Genomic DNA, 19,889 nt, shown 5'->3' with positions numbered 1-19,889 from the left:
TATATCATGTTTTGTCTAGCTAGCTCATGTGTTTATGACTTACAAGTTAATGTCCTTAAGATACTCCTTTCATTTCCTACTGGCAAAACGTTAGCATATTTAGCACGACCTTGCCAAATTTTACATTCCCATTTTTGTGTGTGTGTGTATATATAATATATATATATATATATATATATATATATATATTTCTTGTATTCTTTTGGGAATTTAATGGACATTAAGATTGGGGGAGATCGATGTTCATGCATGTAACAAGGAGAACTGTGTTAATTTGTGCATTTGAAGCTTGTATATATAGTTCTTTTTATTCCTACTAATCCATGCATTCAAATGCTATAAAACAAATCTAAAACCATAACAATCTTTACAGTGCAAATAAAATATTACAATTAAAGAACTAGATCAGCTAGGTTGTCTTAGCTATGTTGGGTACTGGTGAAACTTCTGTGCTGCATATTGGACAAATCTTCTTAACTTGAAGCCATTTGCTTATACACTCTGCATGATATGGATGTTCACAATGAAGAGCAACTAGGGTTTCACCTTCTTCATACTCAACCTGACAAACAACACACCGATCAATGCCGGTTTTGATCTCCATAGACTGATACTTGCAGGCACTTAAGCACTTGGGGATTTCGCTCGTCGATAAGCCTCTCTTCTCTTCTCCTATAAACTCTCCTAGTGCTATCATATCCTCATAAGATAGTTCATCTATGTCTAGACCATCATCTTCATCCATTTCTTCATCGCTGTTGCTATCTTCTTCCTCAGGGAACTCAAGTTCGGCTCCAAGGTATTCAATATCATCATGATAACTGTCAGAAAAATCACTTTCTTCTTCTTCGTCTTCTTCACTTGTACTTTCGATGGTCGTGAGCATTGCAAAGGCTCTCTCCTGTTCCTGCAAAGTGATTGCTAAAGCGAAATCCGAGTGAACTTGTTCAAGCGGGGTGAAGGGGATGATTCTCTCGGAACATTCTTTGGTCTCCTCCTCTTTCTCCATTGAAAGTACAGATCACAATATCTTCTAGCAACGTGCATGCAAAACAGATCCATTCATTTGGGGTTATATGAAGGGGATGAAAAGGGTCATGACCTAAAGTTAAGAGTTCCTTGGAAACAAGCCAACTTTCACGGCAAGCAATGGGAAACCATCTCTTTTCAATTTCAACATTCCAGATTCCTACTTCAAATTCTAATGTTACCTTAAAAGCCTGAACGCAAATCCAAAAGCTGGGGTTTTAGCTTTCTTTAGGAAGAGGGCAGCTTTCGAGCTGCAAGGAAATCGAACTTTATATATATATATATATATAACAACTTCGTCCAAAATTCAAACTTAACCAAGATATGTTGGCGCTCCTTGCGTCACTTATGGGCAATCCCCAATCCACCAGTCCAAGGGTGTTTAAGGATTATGCGTCAGCAAATATGTACGAATCTGTTTGCATGAAGATGTGAAGCAAATGAAAAGGAGATTTTTATGTGAATCTGAGTCCGCCATAGACGGAACTTGAAAAGAATAACATTATAGAAAATTTTTTTTCATTAACCACTATTTACCACCTCACATCTTATAAAATACTTCCATAATCTATGAAAAACACCCCTACACCCTATGAAAACACTATAGATGTAGAGTATAAGATTGAATAATAGTTGATGCATAGTAAATTCCTACCAAGCTGCTGCATTGCATGAACAAATGAGGGCTGTAGGCTGTCATGTAGCTCACTCGATTTTCATGCGAAAGAGTTTGGACATTAATTTTGAGTGAGATGGATGTAGTATAAGTCATTAACACAAAATAACTCAATATCGCCCAACTCAACACACTTTTTTGGTATAGTTTGAATAGTGAGATGAGATGAAATAATTTTATATGAAAGTTGAAAGTTGAATATAATATTATTAGAATATTATTTTTAATATTATTATTATTTTAGAATTTGAAAATTTTGAATTATTTATTATATTGTGTGAAAATTTAAAAAAATTATAATGATGAATTGAGATGAGATGAAACAATTTCACTATCAAAATGGGGAAACTCATGTGCTTTATAAGATTTTAATTTTTCTCTACCACCATGAATGGAGGAGCACCTCCATAAAACATGGACATATATATATATACACACACTAGCATGGGGGCTACGTGTAAGGCACGTATGCCCTGGTACGTAGCGTATGGTTGGAAGTAAAAAAAGTCGTAACATCTCTTCACATAAGCATATAATAGTAACAATTCATTAAATAAAAGCTCTTTAAAACAGATTCTGAATAACTCCTAATTAAAAACACCATTATTTGCATAAATGAGCCAACATACAAAATCATCATTCAATTGAAAAGCTTGTGAGAGTTGCATGCCAAAATCACCAAGTTTATAAACACAATTTTTAACATAAATTTGGTTTTAGTCATACCGCCTCAATGCGTCGGTGTAAGCTTCAATGCGTCGGTGTAAGGATTTCTCAGATCTCACTTTTTTCTGTTTGTTAAATCGTCTCATTACCATTTTTTTTTTATTTAAACATATATTACATAATACTTGTTTCGTCCGATTTGGTGTTTGTTAATAGTTAAATCATCTCATTGCCCTTTTTTTTAGATCTAAACAGATATTATATAGTGTTTATTTCGTCTAATTTGATGATTGGTTTATCCAAGTTGATGCATGTCTATTGATATCATTATTTTGAATGAAGGCTAACCCAGATTATACATGTGAGTTTTCTATACAGCTTCTAAAAATCCAAAGAGCTTCAACTAAGAAGAGAGATGAAAAAACTCATACCCATGTAAAGGCAAGATTCATAGGCAAGAAGAGAAATTCCAATGCCGAAGAACTCAAAAGTTTGTGTAAGAAAGTGGAGAGTAAAAGATATTGGAAACGTGAGAAAGTGAGAGGAAAGAGATTTTGGCTAACCTTTGGATAAAAAGAAAGCTGTAAAGAGACAAGTGAAACACTGTAAAAACACACTTTCCATAGTCAATGAGGGAAAGAAAAACACAAAATGATGGGAATTTGAGACAACAGAGTGTAAAATTGGACGAAAAAAATACTATTCATCTTGTACAGAGCATTCAAGGGCATAACTTTAATAATAATCAATTACACAGGAGTATAAGTGGAATAGAAAGTGTCAAACAAAAATACTATTCATTCCTATTCATATGCTTATAGGCGCTTGTAATATATAAGGGATATATATATATATATATATATATAATAGTTCCAAATTGAATGTCTATAGAATGAAGATCTTTTATCTCATGGCAGCCTGTGATCCTGTTTCCTTAACAAACTTCAATTATTGAGTTAGCCATTTTTTCTTTTTTCGTCCAAATATTTCTCAATTTGAAATTTAAGAAAGCCATGACTAGAAAGTTTGGCAAGACACTTGTGGGCTAATAGACTGTCCAGACTCCAAGCCCTCAAAGATTGTCCAATTACAGGGCAGGAATGACTTTGAGGCTCTTTAAATTATAACCCCAAGAAATTATTGCATATATATGACTGACCTGACCTGAAACTCCAAATTATATATAGCATGCAAAAGTGTTTATTAAGACTGAAGACTGACCTTCCACTTTCTCCCCGTAGGTTTATTTTTTTATTTCCTTTCCTATTTGGCAAGAAACATTAGAATGAGATCCGTCAACTTTCAGAACCTGAAAACAAAACTAAAATCTCATATGATGAAATTAGTAGAGAAGACTCGTACATATTAACCACACGAGCATTTTTACTATCAGATCTGCTAGCTAGAGTACACCCTAGATAGCAACTTTAGTGAATCGGAAATGAAGACATTACAAAACTATCAGGTATACCTCATAAAACAGAACCTGAGTGTAAAATAAATAAATAAAAGCATGTGCCTTAGAAAATTTCAACAGCTTTCTAACCAAAATATGAAACAAAACCACATTTGAATTCCAGACATTTCATCAGAACGGTAACAGTTACTGTTCTCTAACCCATCAATTATAAGTGTTAAGGATATATAACTCATCCGTAACTGCAAGGTACATAAACATGAAACGACGTAGGTTAATCCGTCCTTCCCTTCAAGATCCTCTCCTTTACTTCAGTTGGTGTTCTGTTACAATGAGAACAAACACGTCAAAATGTTACCAAGTACCCTTCTATAAATGGGAGAATAAATTACCCTATATATATATATATATATCTTATTAATGCGAGTTTTTTGAAAGTTCCGAGCAAGAAATAGAAACTAAGCATAAAAATAGAAAGTAGAGGAACTGAACAAAGACGAAGAGTGCTGTAACATAACACAGCACCACAATGGATAACAAATAAGTTGGCAAAGAAAAAAACGTTTTCCAAGATGGTGTAGAAAATGCTAACTGGACTATGACTGTTCAAAAGAAATTATTCCCAGGAAGAAAGTTTTAAGAAGGAAAGGTATAAAGGGCTTACACAACATAGACATGCCCTCCCCATCCACTCAAACAGTCTCGATCAACTGATGATAAGTGCTTGGGATATGGTCTCAAACAATTCCTCTGCTTCCTGAGTAGACAAAGCGAAGAGTTACTAAACTTGAACTAGAATGACTCTTTTTTTTTTATAAGTAAAATAAAATTTTATTGAAAATAAGAGAACAGGCATTGTCCAAGTACATAGGGAGTAAACAAACTTGGACTAGAATATTAAACAAATAATTAGTGAAAATTACTTCATTTAGCAGTCAGAGCAGCAAGTAAAAGCACAATGATTTCTACCTGGAAAACAAGTACTCATCCTGACCATGAAATCAGCCCAACAAACGGATATGTGCATCTTAATTATCCACGCCTCTATGATATAATAAATCATGCTCATACAGGGTGCTCTCATCAAGGTAGAGTATTCCGGTTATTCTAATATTTGTATTTTGACGTATCAAATATTATGGCGATAATAGGCATAAAAATCTCTATGAAGTAGCAACTCATACTCTAGACATGCGAGGGTTATCAATTTTTCAATTGAATTTAACTTCCTACCAAAATAGTAAGTCAAGAGTTCAATAGGGGAATTAACCATGTCAGGTTTGAACATCGCCTCACAAGCACCATAGAGAGATTCTGATGCAGTGCCAGCAACAACAAAATCCTTTGCTAGTTCCCTGCACATAATCGACACGATAGAAAATTCAGAATTACACTCCCTTATATATGAATCAAATTTATCTAAAGTTTAGAAAACAAAAAATTACTTGGCTCCGATTGAATCCATAGTGCAAATGAATGGCTTGTCTTCATCTCCCAATCCAGCAATAACACGCTGACAGAAGTATGGACCAAACCTACAAAGCAAAAAGAGAAATCACATTGATATTTAGCTCATGTGTAGTGAAGTAATAGGTTCTTAGTTCTACAGGAGAAAGAGCATGGGAGGGGTAGTTGGAGCTTGCACATGCACTATTGGCACATGTAAAATAATCTTGGACTGCCCTAAGATGTAAAGATTTTAGTGAGGTTCCATTCATCTCAGTAATTATCAAAGACACTTCAAAACACATAATAGGTTTAGGTTGTTTCAGAGATATAACTTTGACACAATATCCACACTGACTCTATAGGTTGTTGTACGTGTAAGATATCTTTCACCATTCTTATACTACAAAACTGAAATGTTTTAAACTGTAATGCATTTTCATAACCATTCAAGAGCTAAAACCAATGATAGAAAATGCATTATCGTACAATTGATATTTTTAAAGATAATTTTATTAATGAGCAAAAAGGTACTACCCAAGTACACAGGAAGTATATAGTAGATACACTTAGCTTGTATACTTAAATTTGAAACTGCTCCATCTTTATTCTTTTCATATTTGAAAATTTAAATTGCAAAAGGGAAGAATAAAAGAAAAGAAAAAAAATGGAAACAAAAGAGTAATCTGTATGCTGTGTAGCAGCAGGTTATAGATGCCGTGCATAAATCTTTATACAAGTCTTCGTTGAGGATATGAAATTTCAAACCCCAATTTTTTTTTTTCTTTTTTATATGTAAAAGTAAAATTTTATTGATAGGAAAAGGCATAGCCCAAGTACACAGGGAATACACAAAATATGCCCTAGAACCACTAAGCACTAGTGAGGGAATGCCATACTCTAAATTTTTTTTCATACCCCAAATTTACTGATCAGAAAAATCTCATACCCCAAATTTAACAGAAAAGGTGAAGATAAAGGGAATGTCATACTCTAAATTCTATACAATAAACGGGTTATATGGTGTCAGGAAGGAAAAACTAAATCGTTGTTCCCCTCAAGGAAGATAAAGTACATGGCATTGATGAACAAAGCCATTCTTACGACTTGAACGATTAGATGAATCGTATAATTCATAAAGGGAAGTAATTTTCAAATTTTTTCTTTTAATTTTTATAAGTCAAGTCAGTTTCAAATTACTACATTGCGGGCCTGCGGCATGCCCATATGAAGAATACACAATTCTAGAGAATTAATATAGCACCAAAAAATCCAATGGTAGATCCAAAAACAAAAACAACAAATTTCATTGTAAAAATATTAAAAGCCCTAACTTTACCTTTTCTAATAAAGAAGAGCAGAGACCATGCTTGCAAAAGTTTCGGGCTTCATGTCTCCCTCTTCACGAAGCTGATACAGCTTGTGCCGGAACACCAGTCGTTGATACCTATTCATCAAACCCACCCAAAATGATTGGATAGTTAATATAATTACTAACAAATTGAACCGGTGGGGGGAGCAATAAGTGGAGTTGCAACAGAGTCTGAGCGTCTGTGGCGAGTCCGGAGAGACCGAGGAATAAGCGATCATGAATTTTATAAATCCTTTGGAAATCGGTGGCGATGGTCTGCAGCTGAACTCCGAGCCTGCGGTCGCTGGCAATGGCGAAGCAGTTCTTTCCCACCATCACAACCAGAGCAGATCCATTGTACTCAAATATCTGGGCCACGAGAATGAAAAGAAAGTAAGTCGCAGATGTAACACATACATGCACACAAACGATTATATACATATGCGCAATTGCAATTACAGAGTGATTTTGGTTTCAGATTGGTACAAAGCGAGACTAACAGCGAGTGAGAGATACTTACAGACATGATTAGGTTTTGAAATTACAAACTGTGTGTGTACGCAAGAGAGCAAGATGAGCTTGGAGGAGGACTTGGCGAAGAAGAAGGCTATTGCTGGGGGTTTACTCCACTCAGAGCTCACTCCTTTGTTTTTCTTCGAGGAAAAATTCGCATGGGCCACAAATTTACCTGTTAGGACGAAGCCCATGATACCAACGGGTTGGGCTTTTTCTTGGGCTGAAATTCCAAATCGACGGCCCCAAATTCATTTGATAATCATACGGGACAATAGTAAACATCTTTTTCCCAATTTTTATTTTTTTAATGAAAATTGAAAACTTTGGAACACTTTTCTGAATTAATAGTAAAAGAAAAATTATATTTTCAAACAAAGCATATTTAATAAAATTTTTATATGATATAATTTGATTTAAAAGATAAATTTTAAATTTTACAAATTAAATCTTTCCATTTAAATTATGTGGATGTTATGTTTTACACACCGGTGTGAAAATAGAATAACTTATCATCACATATGATTATTGTGCGACATATCATTTTCTAAAAAAATTCTCAAAATGTATGATCAAAAGTGTTATTTTCCAATCTAATAATTGAATATGCCCTCATACCAAATGAATTTTTGAGTAGTATTATATATATTTATAATTTTACGTACAAAATTCATTTTATCAGTTTTTTTTTTTAAATTTAAGTTTTTGAATTTCAAATTTCATAATCCTTAACTGGAGAATGAAGTTTTTTATAAGTTTTTTTTTTGTAACTACAGTAAGCATTTCTCAAAATTCTTAAGAGTTTCCAAAAATTGTATCTAAAATATAGCAAGGTTTAATGTAGGTTCCTTGTTAGAAAGAAAAGAAAAAGGCTGGAAAAAAAAAATAAAAAATAGAAAGGCTGTCTAATATGACCTTTTTTGGTTGGTTGTCTTTAATTTTGTTTGTCTGGCTTGTCATATTGATAAAGTTTTCCATAGTCATCAGTGTACGTACGTGCATCCACATAGAAACTCCCGATGTTTTGCCAAATTAAGCACAACAACAGATCCATATTACCATGGAAAACTTCCTCCATGATTCTGTGCCGACTTCAGTCATCTCTTTTCTACTTCTTATATATATATATATATACAAGAAAGAAGAATACTGAGAGCTAGCTGTAATGATTAAGCATTCATGTTGGTGAAGAGAAAAGATCAGAGATCAATGGACATGGAATGGTTGTGCTGGTTTGCATTTCTGTCGATGATTATCGGCATGACCTGCAGCCATGCAGGCAACGTGACATACGATGGAAGGTCTTTGATAATCGATGGACAACACAGGATCCTCTTCTCTGGTTCAATCCACTATCCTCGTAGCACTCCTGAGGTGTTATTTTGCTAGCTAGCTAGCTCTTTTATTTCGCTTTTTCTTTTCATTTATCTATATATGTTATTATTAGTAAATTAATATATACAAGTAAAAACGGCACAAGTTGTGGACTTCAAAGAAACATCATCAAAACATGAACTACTGCTCATATATATATATATATATATATATTTGCATAGAATTGCTGATCTTCATGGAAACATGGATGCCCAGGATTCTTCTTCTCTGTTTATTTCAATAAACATTGCCATAAGGTCCTAACAATTAAGTAACAAATCCAAACAACCGATAAAATCTTGCTTTGCTGATGATTCTTCTTCTGCATTATAAAATGCAGCCTTTTATTTATTTTTTTGGCCTGAGCAGTAGTTGTAAGATGTGTTGACATTATTCCAAACCACTCCAAAGTGGGCGGCTGGCCCAAGGAACTGGTTTGAATCTTATTGTGGCTCGATTCTGTGATTGGGCTGCTTCTTGGAGTTATATATATAGCTAATTTCTCGTAAAGAATTAAATGAAATAGATATAAAATATAAGATACGATCTATTTCAAATGGAATGAATGGGAAATTACCACTTGACAAAAAACTTAATCTAATAAGAAGAGGTAGATTTTATTATTTATTTTATATCTTAATAACGAAGAGATACATTCCGACCATATAACCTGAATCTGTACGATATAATTCAATGGCCTCTTCAATTTCTAATGCAGATGTGGCCATCTTTAATAGCCAAGGCCAAAGAAGGGGGGCTAGACGTCATTGACACCTACGTTTTTTGGAACCTTCATGAGCCCCAGTTTGGACAGCTCTCTCTCTCTCTCTCTCTCTCTCTTTCTCTCATTGTAATGCCAATACATATGTGGACTTATTAATTATTTGTGTTGTTACAGTTTGATTTCAGTGGAAGGCTTGACATATTAAGGTTCATCAAGGAAGTCCAAGCACAGGGACTATATGTGTGCCTTAGGATTGGACCTTTCATTCAGGCTGAATGGAATTATGGGTAAAAATATATATATATATATATTACATATATATACACACACACACACACTTTCCTTTTAATAGTCTCACCAATGAGTTCTGCTATAGCTATATACATGTTGGTTTACCATATATAAGTGTTGTGTGTGGGGGGGGGGGGGGGGGGGGGGGGGGGCTGCAGGGGTCTACCAATTTGGTTGCGTGATGTCCCTGGCATCGTTTTTCGATCTGATAATGAGCCATTCAAGGTATTGATTGATTATATTTACAGAATTTAGAATTTGTATTAATTTAGTGATTAACTATTGTGATACCAATAAGGATAATAGTAGATGGTGAATGAGATCCTACATTGTTTGGAAATAAAAAGTTCTTGCTCTTTATAAAGTTCTCATAAGGCTTCAATTATATCATTGACTAGTCCTTTTAAAATACAGGCCATGTGATTTGGTTTTCTATTGAGGTGTTACAACTATTTATATAATAACACTTTATCATCATGAAAAAATAAGTGAAATAGGTTATTAACTATTTATATAGTAACTCTTTTCTGTAAGGCTCTCATAAATATGTGAAATCATCAATTGTCCAAAAAAGTTAAGCTAATAAGAATAGATAGATTTAATTATTTGTATTAGATTTTTAACACTCCCTTTCATGTGTGCCAGACTCATTTTCAATGAGCGGGACCAACACATGGAATATATAATTAATTATAATAGAGTGTAGAGTTAGGATTCGAACGAAAGACCTCTATTATAATACCAAGTGAAATCATCACTTGTCCCAAAACTTAAGCTGACGAGAAGAGATAGATTTGTATTATATTCTTAGCACACTATAACCGAAATAAGTGAAGCTTTTCGGTTCAAGACTCGGCAACATACATCAGCTATCTTTAATAGTTTGCACCATTTGGGCAATTGATCTATTTAATCCCCTGAAGAAAGAAGAGGGTTATACTATATATATAAGTTTAGTGTGTAACACCACTTACTGTAAGATCCATTATCTTCATTAAAAGAAAAAGTTAAAGCATGCACCAGCGCCTTTGTGTAAGCCTTTAGCGTGTTAATAAACAGGTTCGCAAATAGATTATTCAAATATATTAACGTACGCATGGTGTGCACATTTAGCTAGCACTGCTACTCATTTTGTTAATGGTTTGCAGTATCACATGGCGAATTTTGTAACCAAGATAGTAAACATGCTAAAACTGGAAAGCTTATATGCTTCTCAAGGAGGGCCAATTATTCTCTCACAGGTAAACATATTTCATAGCCAAAATTTTGCATACCGCATATATCTATCTGCTGTGTTTTCATGACTTGGAAGTTGTTTATGTGTAGATTGAAAATGAGTATGGAAGGATAGAAAGAACTTTTCATGAGGAAGGTCTGCGTTATGTTCGTTGGGCTGCAAACATGGCTGTGGAGCTTCAAACTGGTGTGCCTCGGGTGATGTGTCAACAAAACGATGCTCCTGATCCTGTGGTCAGTCATGGTCTTCTCTTAGAATCAAGGAGGAAACTAGCATTAAAGTCTAGCAGGGCCATATCACACTCAAAATTTTTTAGAGGGCTAGTGATTGGAGAGTCCTTAAAATTTACGTTTTCTCAAGTTGTTTTCTTCTGGAAAATGGGATATAATTTTTTTTTTTTTTTTTTAATGTCGGGGAACCTCTTCAAGGCAGGACCCTTCGGACCGATTCCTGCAGAGTAAACTCCGGTCCCATGCACCACATCCTCGAAAGTTTCTCTACACGAAACTGGTTAAATCGCTGATTTTTCACCGGGAGGTGTGGCCTCAAAAGATTGTTTGCACCCATGAGAAGGGTTAAACCTTGGACCTTGAAGGGAGTGATACCCCAAGACCAAGGCCTTCACCACTTGGGCCAACTCCTTGGGGTTTGGGATATGAAATTGATCATGAGCGAATGCTTTTTTCAATATTTTCTTTATTCTTGTTTTAGTTAATCCAAGATCATGATCATGAATTACAGATCAATGCATGCAATGGGTTGAGATGTGGAGAAACATTTGCAGGCCCCAACTCGCCAAATAAGCCAGCAATATGGACAGAGAATTGGACAAGCTTGAATGTATACAATAATTTTTCTAAACAAGTTTTTATGTTACAGATGAAATAGCTGTCCCAAAATAGTAGTCATCCTTTTCCCTTCCCATGATAATCTTTTCCTTACTTGCACTAAACAATTTTTTTCAATTGAATTCTCTTGGCAGTTTCATGACAAAGTACTATCAGTTTTTGATGCGGCAGATTCCTAGTAAAATTGAAAAACAGTGAACCACGATATGGCCCCAATACCTTGTACTACTCTAGAAAAATGTCTGAACTTAATGTGGCACACAGTTAAATGGTCAATTATGTCATTTTTTACAAATGAGAATAATATAAAAGAGCTTAAACCCATCGAACTTTGCCTTCTATTTGTTTTGAAGTTATCAAGTACATGGAGGCGAACCATACACGAGATCAGCAGAAAACATAGCATTTCGTGTTGCACTGTTCATTGCAAAGTCAGGAAGCTTTGTTAATTACTATATGGTATGATAATCTCTCAAAGATGATCTTAACGGAGTCGTATAAAAGCTCCTAATATGTAATGTTGGATTTAAACTTGCAGTGTTTATGTTATTTAGAATGTAACTGCAAATAGAAATGTAGGTGAATCCAACACCATATAATGTGTCTCCTAACATTATAATTCTATTCTAGTATCATGGAGGAACCAATTTTGGAAGAACAGCTGCTGCATATATGTAACGACCCGATCTTGTATTTAGAAATAAGATTACAGATAAAAATTTTTTTATGAGTTAAAGCAAATTATCAGATGATTTTTTTTTAAACCTAGAGTTAAGTCTCCATTATTATTATTATTATTATTATTATTATTATTATTATTCCCTCCAAGCACGTGTGTGTTAGAGTCCACACATTATTCCTATTCTTATTTCCTCTTCATAGTCAAACTCCTAGCTACCGGTTTTCGATTCTTTAAAATTCAAACACTCACAAAATTTAATCCACTTCCATGCACGTACGTTTCTTCTCCTTCGTCACTAGGGTTTTCTTTGGTCTATATATAGAGCTAGGCTCATTACGTCCAACCGGAGCCAATTTCTTTCCAGCGTGAACAACCACACTTAGCCCCTTTAAACACAGCAAACTCACGATATCCCCACGCAAACCCAGACAACAAGCCCTCGTCGCTGCCCTCCACCACCTTCGCTCAGCCAAGCCTTCACTTGCGCCATCCCGCCACAACCCCTTCCAGTTGCTCAGCCACCGTGTGATAGCCACTACACACGCACGTCAACCATTTACGGCACCCTGTTTTCCACACCCAAAAACAGAGCACTGAGCTCTTCGACCGTGAGCCACAGCCCAGCCACCCTCAGCCACAGAACACGCCGACACCACCACTGGCCACCATAGAATACATCGGACCACCCTCAGCCGCCAAGGCACGCCGTAGCAGCCACGGACGCACCACTGTTTTTGCACGTCCGAAACAGAGCATGCAGTCACCTTCTCCATGGTAGCCACCTCAAGAGGCGCCGAACCCCCTCTCCGACGACACAGAAACCGCCGACCAGCACAACCCAGTGGCACCCACTCCGTCCCAGTAAGCCACGACCGTCGTCGTCCCCCTCTTTGTCTAGGTTGTTTTCGGTTTGACAGAACTCCTTCTCTTTCATCCCGTAAACTCTCCCTCTCTCATAACTCTCTCTCACTTTTCGTCTCTCTCTCTCTCTCTCTCTCTCTCTCTCTCTCACATCTTTGCCGCCTCACTCGCCACCCTCTCCTCAGCCTCTACTTCGTCGCGTGTTTCCTCTCTTGGTAAGGATATCGTACGGCTTAGATTTCCCCTCAAGAAAAATACCTGTCTTTAAGTTGAAATGAATTCTTAAGTTTCTGTCGGTTTCAATTACAGAATGGTAGATTCTTGTTAATTACATTTTTGTCCCTTAGTTATACACCGAACAGCATACGTATTGAACTTATAGTTTATATTAAGCTTTAATTTTATTTTTACGTGGACTCTTATTTACGGGCTTTAAATCTTTTTGTTATAAAGATTAACAGTTTAGAATAATTAGGATTTTAGGTTTAGAAAATATAGGATATTTTTTATAGTTTAGATTTTCGATAAAATCTCTTGTTTAATTAGAAATTTATGTAAATTACGTGTTTATTTTTATAGGCGACCGTGTTCGTGCCGATAATAGTGATTTAGCGTTGCAAGGTAAGTAGCATGATCATATCTTTACACATATGTACGGTGAACTACTTGTCTTTTTATAAAAGATATTATGCATGTATTCCCTTCATTGGAAGCCCCTTTTTACGTACCCAACACATGATAAAATTATGAAAAATCTATGATTTTATGTGAAGTATTATGCATTAAGTTATTTATGACAAATCATAATTTTATGAAATGAATTATGCACCAACAGATTTATAAAAAGTCATGATTTTATGTGAAAGATTATTTGTGGAAGATTATTCATGAAATTATTTATTAAATGCATGATTTTATGTGAAAGATTATTCATACAATTATTTAGGAAATGCATGATTTTATGAAGGAGTTATTTCGTAAAATATTTATGAAAAATCATGATTTTATGTGATGAAACATGTATCACGACGTTTATGAAAGAATGCGATTTCGTTTGAAATCTATGATACGATATGACAAGTATGTATGTGATTTCTTTTGAAATCTATGATATGATATGTATGTGATTTCTTTTGAAATCTATGAAATGACAAGTATGCAAGTATGATTTGATAAAATATGTAACGGCCTATGTTATGATATGAAAACGGTACCTATGTTATGGGCATATTGCATTGCCAGGTCGTGCATGCTGGTAGTGCACCCAGTATTGTCTTCCTTATGTATGGATTCCACAACCCGCGGCCACGGGCGGAATCGGAATCTATTTAGATTCGCTAACCCTAACTCACGGGGGTCAACAGTGGGTAACAGCCTATGACAAGTGAAAGATAAGTTAATGTTTATGTTCATGTTATTTATGAATGTATTTATGAATATGCACGTTTTTTAAGAAACCTTATGTTTATTATGTTTATTATATGATGTGCTGCTTATTGAGTATTCGAATAATTTTAGTTTGTTTTTATGTTTTTAAACCATCCCAGGTGATGACATTTATGAAGACGAGACTGCAGGACAGAACTTGACCCAAGGAGGCGAGACAGAGGCCTAGACAGATTATGTTATGATTATTTTTATGGTTCTAAGTTTTAAATAAATTATTTTGATAAGCACATGAGACTTCCTTATTTTTCATAAGTGCTTTCGCAGACCTTATTTTGGATTTTCAGTATTTATTGAAGTTTGTTATTTTATGAAAATTTTTCGCATCTGGTGCATTGTTAAAAAGAAAAGAAGTTTTAAGTTCAAGTTTAGTAGTAGCACACTGGCACTTTAAAAATTTTAAAATGTCTTTTCGAGAACGGGGTGTTACAATATATGCTGACGAGTTATTATGATCAAGCCCCCCTGGATGAGTATGGTATGTCTGATATTTGCTTTTTTCTGTACTGAAAAAATACATGGTTTCAAAGATTTTAACTTGCTGAGTTGACAAGTTCAGGTTTTATCAGCCAACCAAAGTGGGGTCATCTCAAGGAATTACATGCTGCTATAAAGTTGTGCTTAAAGCCTCTACTTTCTGGAGTAAATTCTACTTTCCCTTTGGGCCAACTACAAGAAGTGAGGACATCTTAAGTTGTATTTCTTCTTGTTAACCATGTTTTTTAGTAGCATGAACTGGACCTGTAAAAAATAATTTGTTGCAGGCCTATGTTTTTAAGGGAAAATCAGAAGAATGTGCTGCCTTTCTTGTAAACAATGACAAGAGAAGCAATGCTACAGTTATTTTTGGGAATTCTTCATATGAATTGCCTCCAGTTTCAATTAGCATCCTACCAGACTGCAAAATCGAAGCCTTCAACACTGCAAAGGTTCCTATAACATCTAGGCTACTTCTTACTCCTATTTGATTCATTTCTGTGGAGACTACTGATTTCAATTTGTTGAATCTGTTTTCTGGTGGAACATTTTCTATTACCTCTCTGCACTTGTGATCTTCAAAAGGTATAGAAAATTAGGAGACTATCGATTCTTTCATAAATTATGTTTCAATTTGCTTCTCGAACAGATAAGCACAGAATATGGGACAAGATTAATAAAATTGGGCCGAAAGTTTGATTCACCTGATATATGGGAAGAATATAAGGAAGCCATCCCCAACTTTGACGACTCTTCATTGACAACAAACATGTTACTGGTGCAGATGAGTACAACTAAAGATACATCTGATTATCTTTGGTACACTTTCAGGTAATTAACAGAGGAAGTACTAGTTTAAATTAGTAGACCTGAAAGTTGATTGGACTTCAACAGCATCTTTATTTACTATCTCTTCAATTTTCTTTACTCTTGAAATATTCGACTATATATATTTGGTCTCTGCGTATATATGTAGGTTTCAGCATGATTCTAGTTACAATGGAGCTGTACTCAATGTGAAATCCCTTGGACATGTTTTGCATTGTTTCATAAATGGAAACTTTGTAGGTATATATAAGCTCTTTAATCCCCTTCATATATTTTATGGTGGTTAAAAAATGGATCAGAAGTACGTGTTTGTGAATATGATGACTAGCCCCATTTGGAACTTAGACTGAACTAAGTTCAGTTCAGACTAATTTTAAGCTGAGTCTAATATCTAAACACCCAACTCTCAAATCACTAAACTTATCTCAACTCAAAACCTCTTTACACGTGGGATCCACGACCTTTTTCAACTAAACACCTCTTTACACACGGCACCCACAACATTTTTCAACTTTCTCTAAATATATCTAAACTTATCTTAACATTCAAACACATCTAAACTCATTGTAAGTGAGCCCCACAAAACTCAATCCGTCATCTCAACTTACTACTATTCATCAATAACTCAATTCAGCTCAAAATCCAACCGGGGCGTAATCTAATGTGCGTCTTTTAAAATCGGCTGCCATTTTGCTGGCTTTAGTGATAGCTCTTGCATGATCATTGCAATTCCAACCTCTCTGAATGTCATACTTGCAACTCAAATTTTTGTATACAACCAGTCAGAGAAAAACAAGTTTTTCCAACATTAATGATTCTGTAATTAACATTCTGATCACTGCTCGTTCCTCTTATCCTTCTCTTACTTTTTGCTTGCTTTGCTTGATCTCTTCGTTAGTGTTGACTTTACTCTGTCTTCAATTAGGATCTGAGCATGGAAAACACGACAATAAAAACTTTTCCCTAAAGAAAATTGTTTCTTTAAATAACGGGACAAACAATGTCTCTTTGCTCAGCGTAATGGTTGGATTACCGGTAAGTTTCAATCTTCTATCTTTCATGTTTCTTCATGTATTTTGATGCACTAATACCAGAAGTCAACTTCCACTATCTCTTTCCCACTCTAAGCCCAAGAACTTTAAGGGATCCAAATCCTTTTAAAAGGTGAATTATATTTTCTGTCCCTCACTTCTGTAAGAGAGGGACAGAAAATATTATAAATATTATAAATATATATATATATATATATATATATATATATATATTACCTCACATATCCCATTAGACTTTTCGTAAATCTCTAAAATATCCTTAGAAAACGAAGCATATATGTTCAACATGTAACAGTAATCTGTTTATAGAATGAATTAGCTTCTTTATGGTCCATTTTTTCACAAAATTGAAGCCAGCCATGTCTTTATGATTTTGTCTTTACTAGCATATATTATGCAGCATTTATCGTATCATGCTTTCAAATTTTAAAAAAACAAACACTATGAATTCACTTATATCTGTGGCATGAAGGATTCCGGAGCATATCTTGAGAGTAGAGTTACTGGATTACGTAGAGTGAGCATTCAAGACAAAGATGATTTCAATGATTTCACCAACTATTCATGGGGATATCAGGTTAGCGTCTTATGCCTACCAACTTCTTATTTCAATCTGTAAAGCTTTGGGAAACCACAATTCTGGTACTCTTTCTAGTACTTGTAGTCAGAAAATTTCTTCCCAGAAAGTTCTAAATGGATTGCTCAAGAGCTTCTGTAAAAGTATATTTGATTTAACTGATTCATCTAATCCATGGGATATCTTCCAACTTAATCAGCTATAGCTATACTATTAGGTTATTTCAATGTAATTCGATGATAAAAGTGTCCTAATGTTTCAAGATTCAACTGGCACAACAAAATGTATGTTCTGCAAGATTTTTCTATGCTTCTCCCTGATTATTTACTCATGCTATCATGTTTTTCTTCTTTCTTGGTTCTTTGTTTTTGTTTTTTTTGTTATTACCATTTTTTTCTTTCATACCCATTTTTTGGTCTACCTTTCCTTCACATAGTTCTTCACACATCCTATTTAGCAATGCATAATCCTTGTTAAATAACTGCTGCAAATAGCCATTGATATCCATTTGAGCTTTCATATTGCCATGCTTCCATAGAACTAATGGGATTATGAATCTATGATCATAGTTAGACTAATTCTATGCAATAACTTCATGAAGGTTGGCTTGTTGGGTGAGAAATTACAAATTTACAAGGAACCTGGTGCAAGTACTGTTCAATGGACTAGGTTTGGAAACTCTATTCATCAACCACTTACATGGTATAAGGTATAAATTAAACCCTGCCATTGCATTGTCACATATGTTGACTCTTGCTTAAGTTTGCTGCATTCTTAATCTCCCCCAAGTTCCTTGTAATAATACATCATGGATTGGCCGCAGACACTATTTGATGCACCTGCTGGACAAGACCCTGTTGCTTTAAATCTTGGTTCCATGGGAAAGGGAGAAGCTTGGGTTAATGGACAAAGTATTGGGCGATATTGGGTCTCATTTCTTACCTCTAAAGGGAGTCCTTCACAAACATGGTATGCCCTTAAGACTTACACACACACACACATATATATATATATATATATATATATATATATATATATTTGTCCCTTCTGTGTGAACGCTTCTTATCTATGTAAGTATTTAGTGATTCTATACATCAAACGTTTTCACTGAGTAATTATAGCCAGAAGACATGTTAAGTTTCTCTGTGGGTTTCAAGCTTAAAAAGGGATTATCTTGGCCCTCTAATTACTTATAAAAAAAGTTCTTTCAAAAGAGTTATGCTATACATTACGCTGACGTCTCACTTTCATCTCACTGTGCTGATTTGGCAGTGTACCCATAAACCATTATATTACTTCTTTTGCCCTCTAGTTACTTGGCAAAAAAAGTTGTTTAAGAAGAGTTATGCTATACACTAAGCTAGCATCCCACTTCCATCTCACTGTGCTGATTTGGCAGTGTACTCATAAACCATTATATTAATTCTTTTGCCTTTTTAGGTACAATGTACCTCGGAACTTCCTCAAGCCTAAAGGAAACCTATTAGTTCTGTTTGAAGAAGAAGAAAAGGGAAACCCACTTGATGTTTCAATAGACACTGTTTCAATAGTTAAAGTATGTGGAAATGTGGCTACTTCACATCCACCCCCAGTGATTTCATGGGTGGTGGGACAAAGCAAAACTATAACAAAACATGACGGAAGGCCAGAACTACAGCTTCGCTGTCCTCCAGAAAGCAGCATTTCCGGGATTTTATTTGCAACTTTTGGAACCCCTTCTGGTGACTGTGAAAGCTACACAATAGGAAGTTGTCACTCTTCTAATTCAAGTGCTGTTGTAGAAAAGGTAAGCTTCTCCTTTTCCATTGATATATGTTCTTGGTTGGATTCAGAAGACTGATATTTAAACAATAGCAGTATGATTTTGTTAATGCACTTGAAATCTCAGTTGTTATGATGCTGTGTCTTTCTCAGGCCTGTATTGGGAGGAGGACATGTACCATCCCCGTGTCAAGCACAACTTTTGGTGGTGATCCTTGTCCAGGCGTCCATAAAGCTCTCCTGGTTGATGCAGAATGTGCATGAAAATTAACTGTTTTTGAACCTTTTTTTTTCTTGAGTCTAGGATGGATAAGAATTTATGTAACTTGAACTAATATTTTATTCATCTTTATCAGCTTTTGTTTTATCCACACCACTCTAACCACATGTGGCCTCCACTCTAACAGCCACATATTCCTCACCTATGTTTTTCTCAATGCCCAATCTATCCACTCCGATCACCGCCATGCGTCAATAGAGTCATGAAGGCCTCTATGGAGTAGTCTAAAGCCAGATCCTTCCCAATCTATACCATCCCATTAAGTCTTATGTTTTGCCTAAAACCAAGAGTTCTCATGTTCTTATGGCGAAGGATGAGATTCTCTAGCAATATTCCCACAACAACATGCCCAT

General features: G+C 35.2%; 2 protein-coding genes and 1 pseudogene across 2 annotated transcripts; 1 reads left to right on the top strand and 2 right to left on the bottom strand.

Moving 5' to 3' along the window:
* Positions 1 to 292: 292 nt before the first annotated feature.
* Positions 293 to 1,262, bottom strand: LOC121243301 (E3 ubiquitin ligase BIG BROTHER-related). Its single transcript, XM_041141400.1, has one exon. It carries the CDS (start codon positions 1,007 to 1,009, stop codon positions 410 to 412), a length of 600 nt encoding a protein of 199 aa, XP_040997334.1. The 5' UTR covers positions 1,010 to 1,262; the 3' UTR covers positions 293 to 409.
* Positions 1,263 to 3,922: 2,660 nt separating this feature from the next.
* Positions 3,923 to 7,252, bottom strand: LOC121243302 (annotated as a pseudogene).
* Positions 7,253 to 8,346: 1,094 nt separating this feature from the next.
* Positions 8,347 to 19,735, top strand: LOC121243298 (beta-galactosidase 16-like). The gene is made up of 20 exons (XM_041141396.1): positions 8,347 to 8,472; positions 9,191 to 9,282; positions 9,367 to 9,483; positions 9,646 to 9,712; positions 10,636 to 10,728; positions 10,814 to 10,957; positions 11,466 to 11,560; positions 11,926 to 12,031; positions 12,203 to 12,235; positions 14,979 to 15,039; positions 15,121 to 15,239; positions 15,326 to 15,490; positions 15,688 to 15,869; positions 16,015 to 16,106; positions 16,792 to 16,901; positions 17,391 to 17,495; positions 18,097 to 18,204; positions 18,319 to 18,464; positions 18,936 to 19,281; positions 19,410 to 19,735. The coding sequence occupies exons 1-20, from the start codon at positions 8,347 to 8,349 to the stop codon at positions 19,518 to 19,520; spliced, it is 2,418 nt and encodes an 805-aa protein (XP_040997330.1). The 3' UTR covers positions 19,521 to 19,735.
* The last annotated feature ends 154 nt before the right edge of the window (positions 19,736 to 19,889 follow it).

The sequence above is a fragment of the Juglans microcarpa x Juglans regia genome, chromosome 8D (genome assembly GCF_004785595.1).
Source record: "Juglans microcarpa x Juglans regia isolate MS1-56 chromosome 8D, Jm3101_v1.0, whole genome shotgun sequence".
In the NCBI taxonomy this organism is placed as follows: domain Eukaryota; kingdom Viridiplantae; phylum Streptophyta; class Magnoliopsida; order Fagales; family Juglandaceae; genus Juglans; species Juglans microcarpa x Juglans regia.
This window is presented reverse-complemented; position numbering and strand designations above follow the sequence as displayed.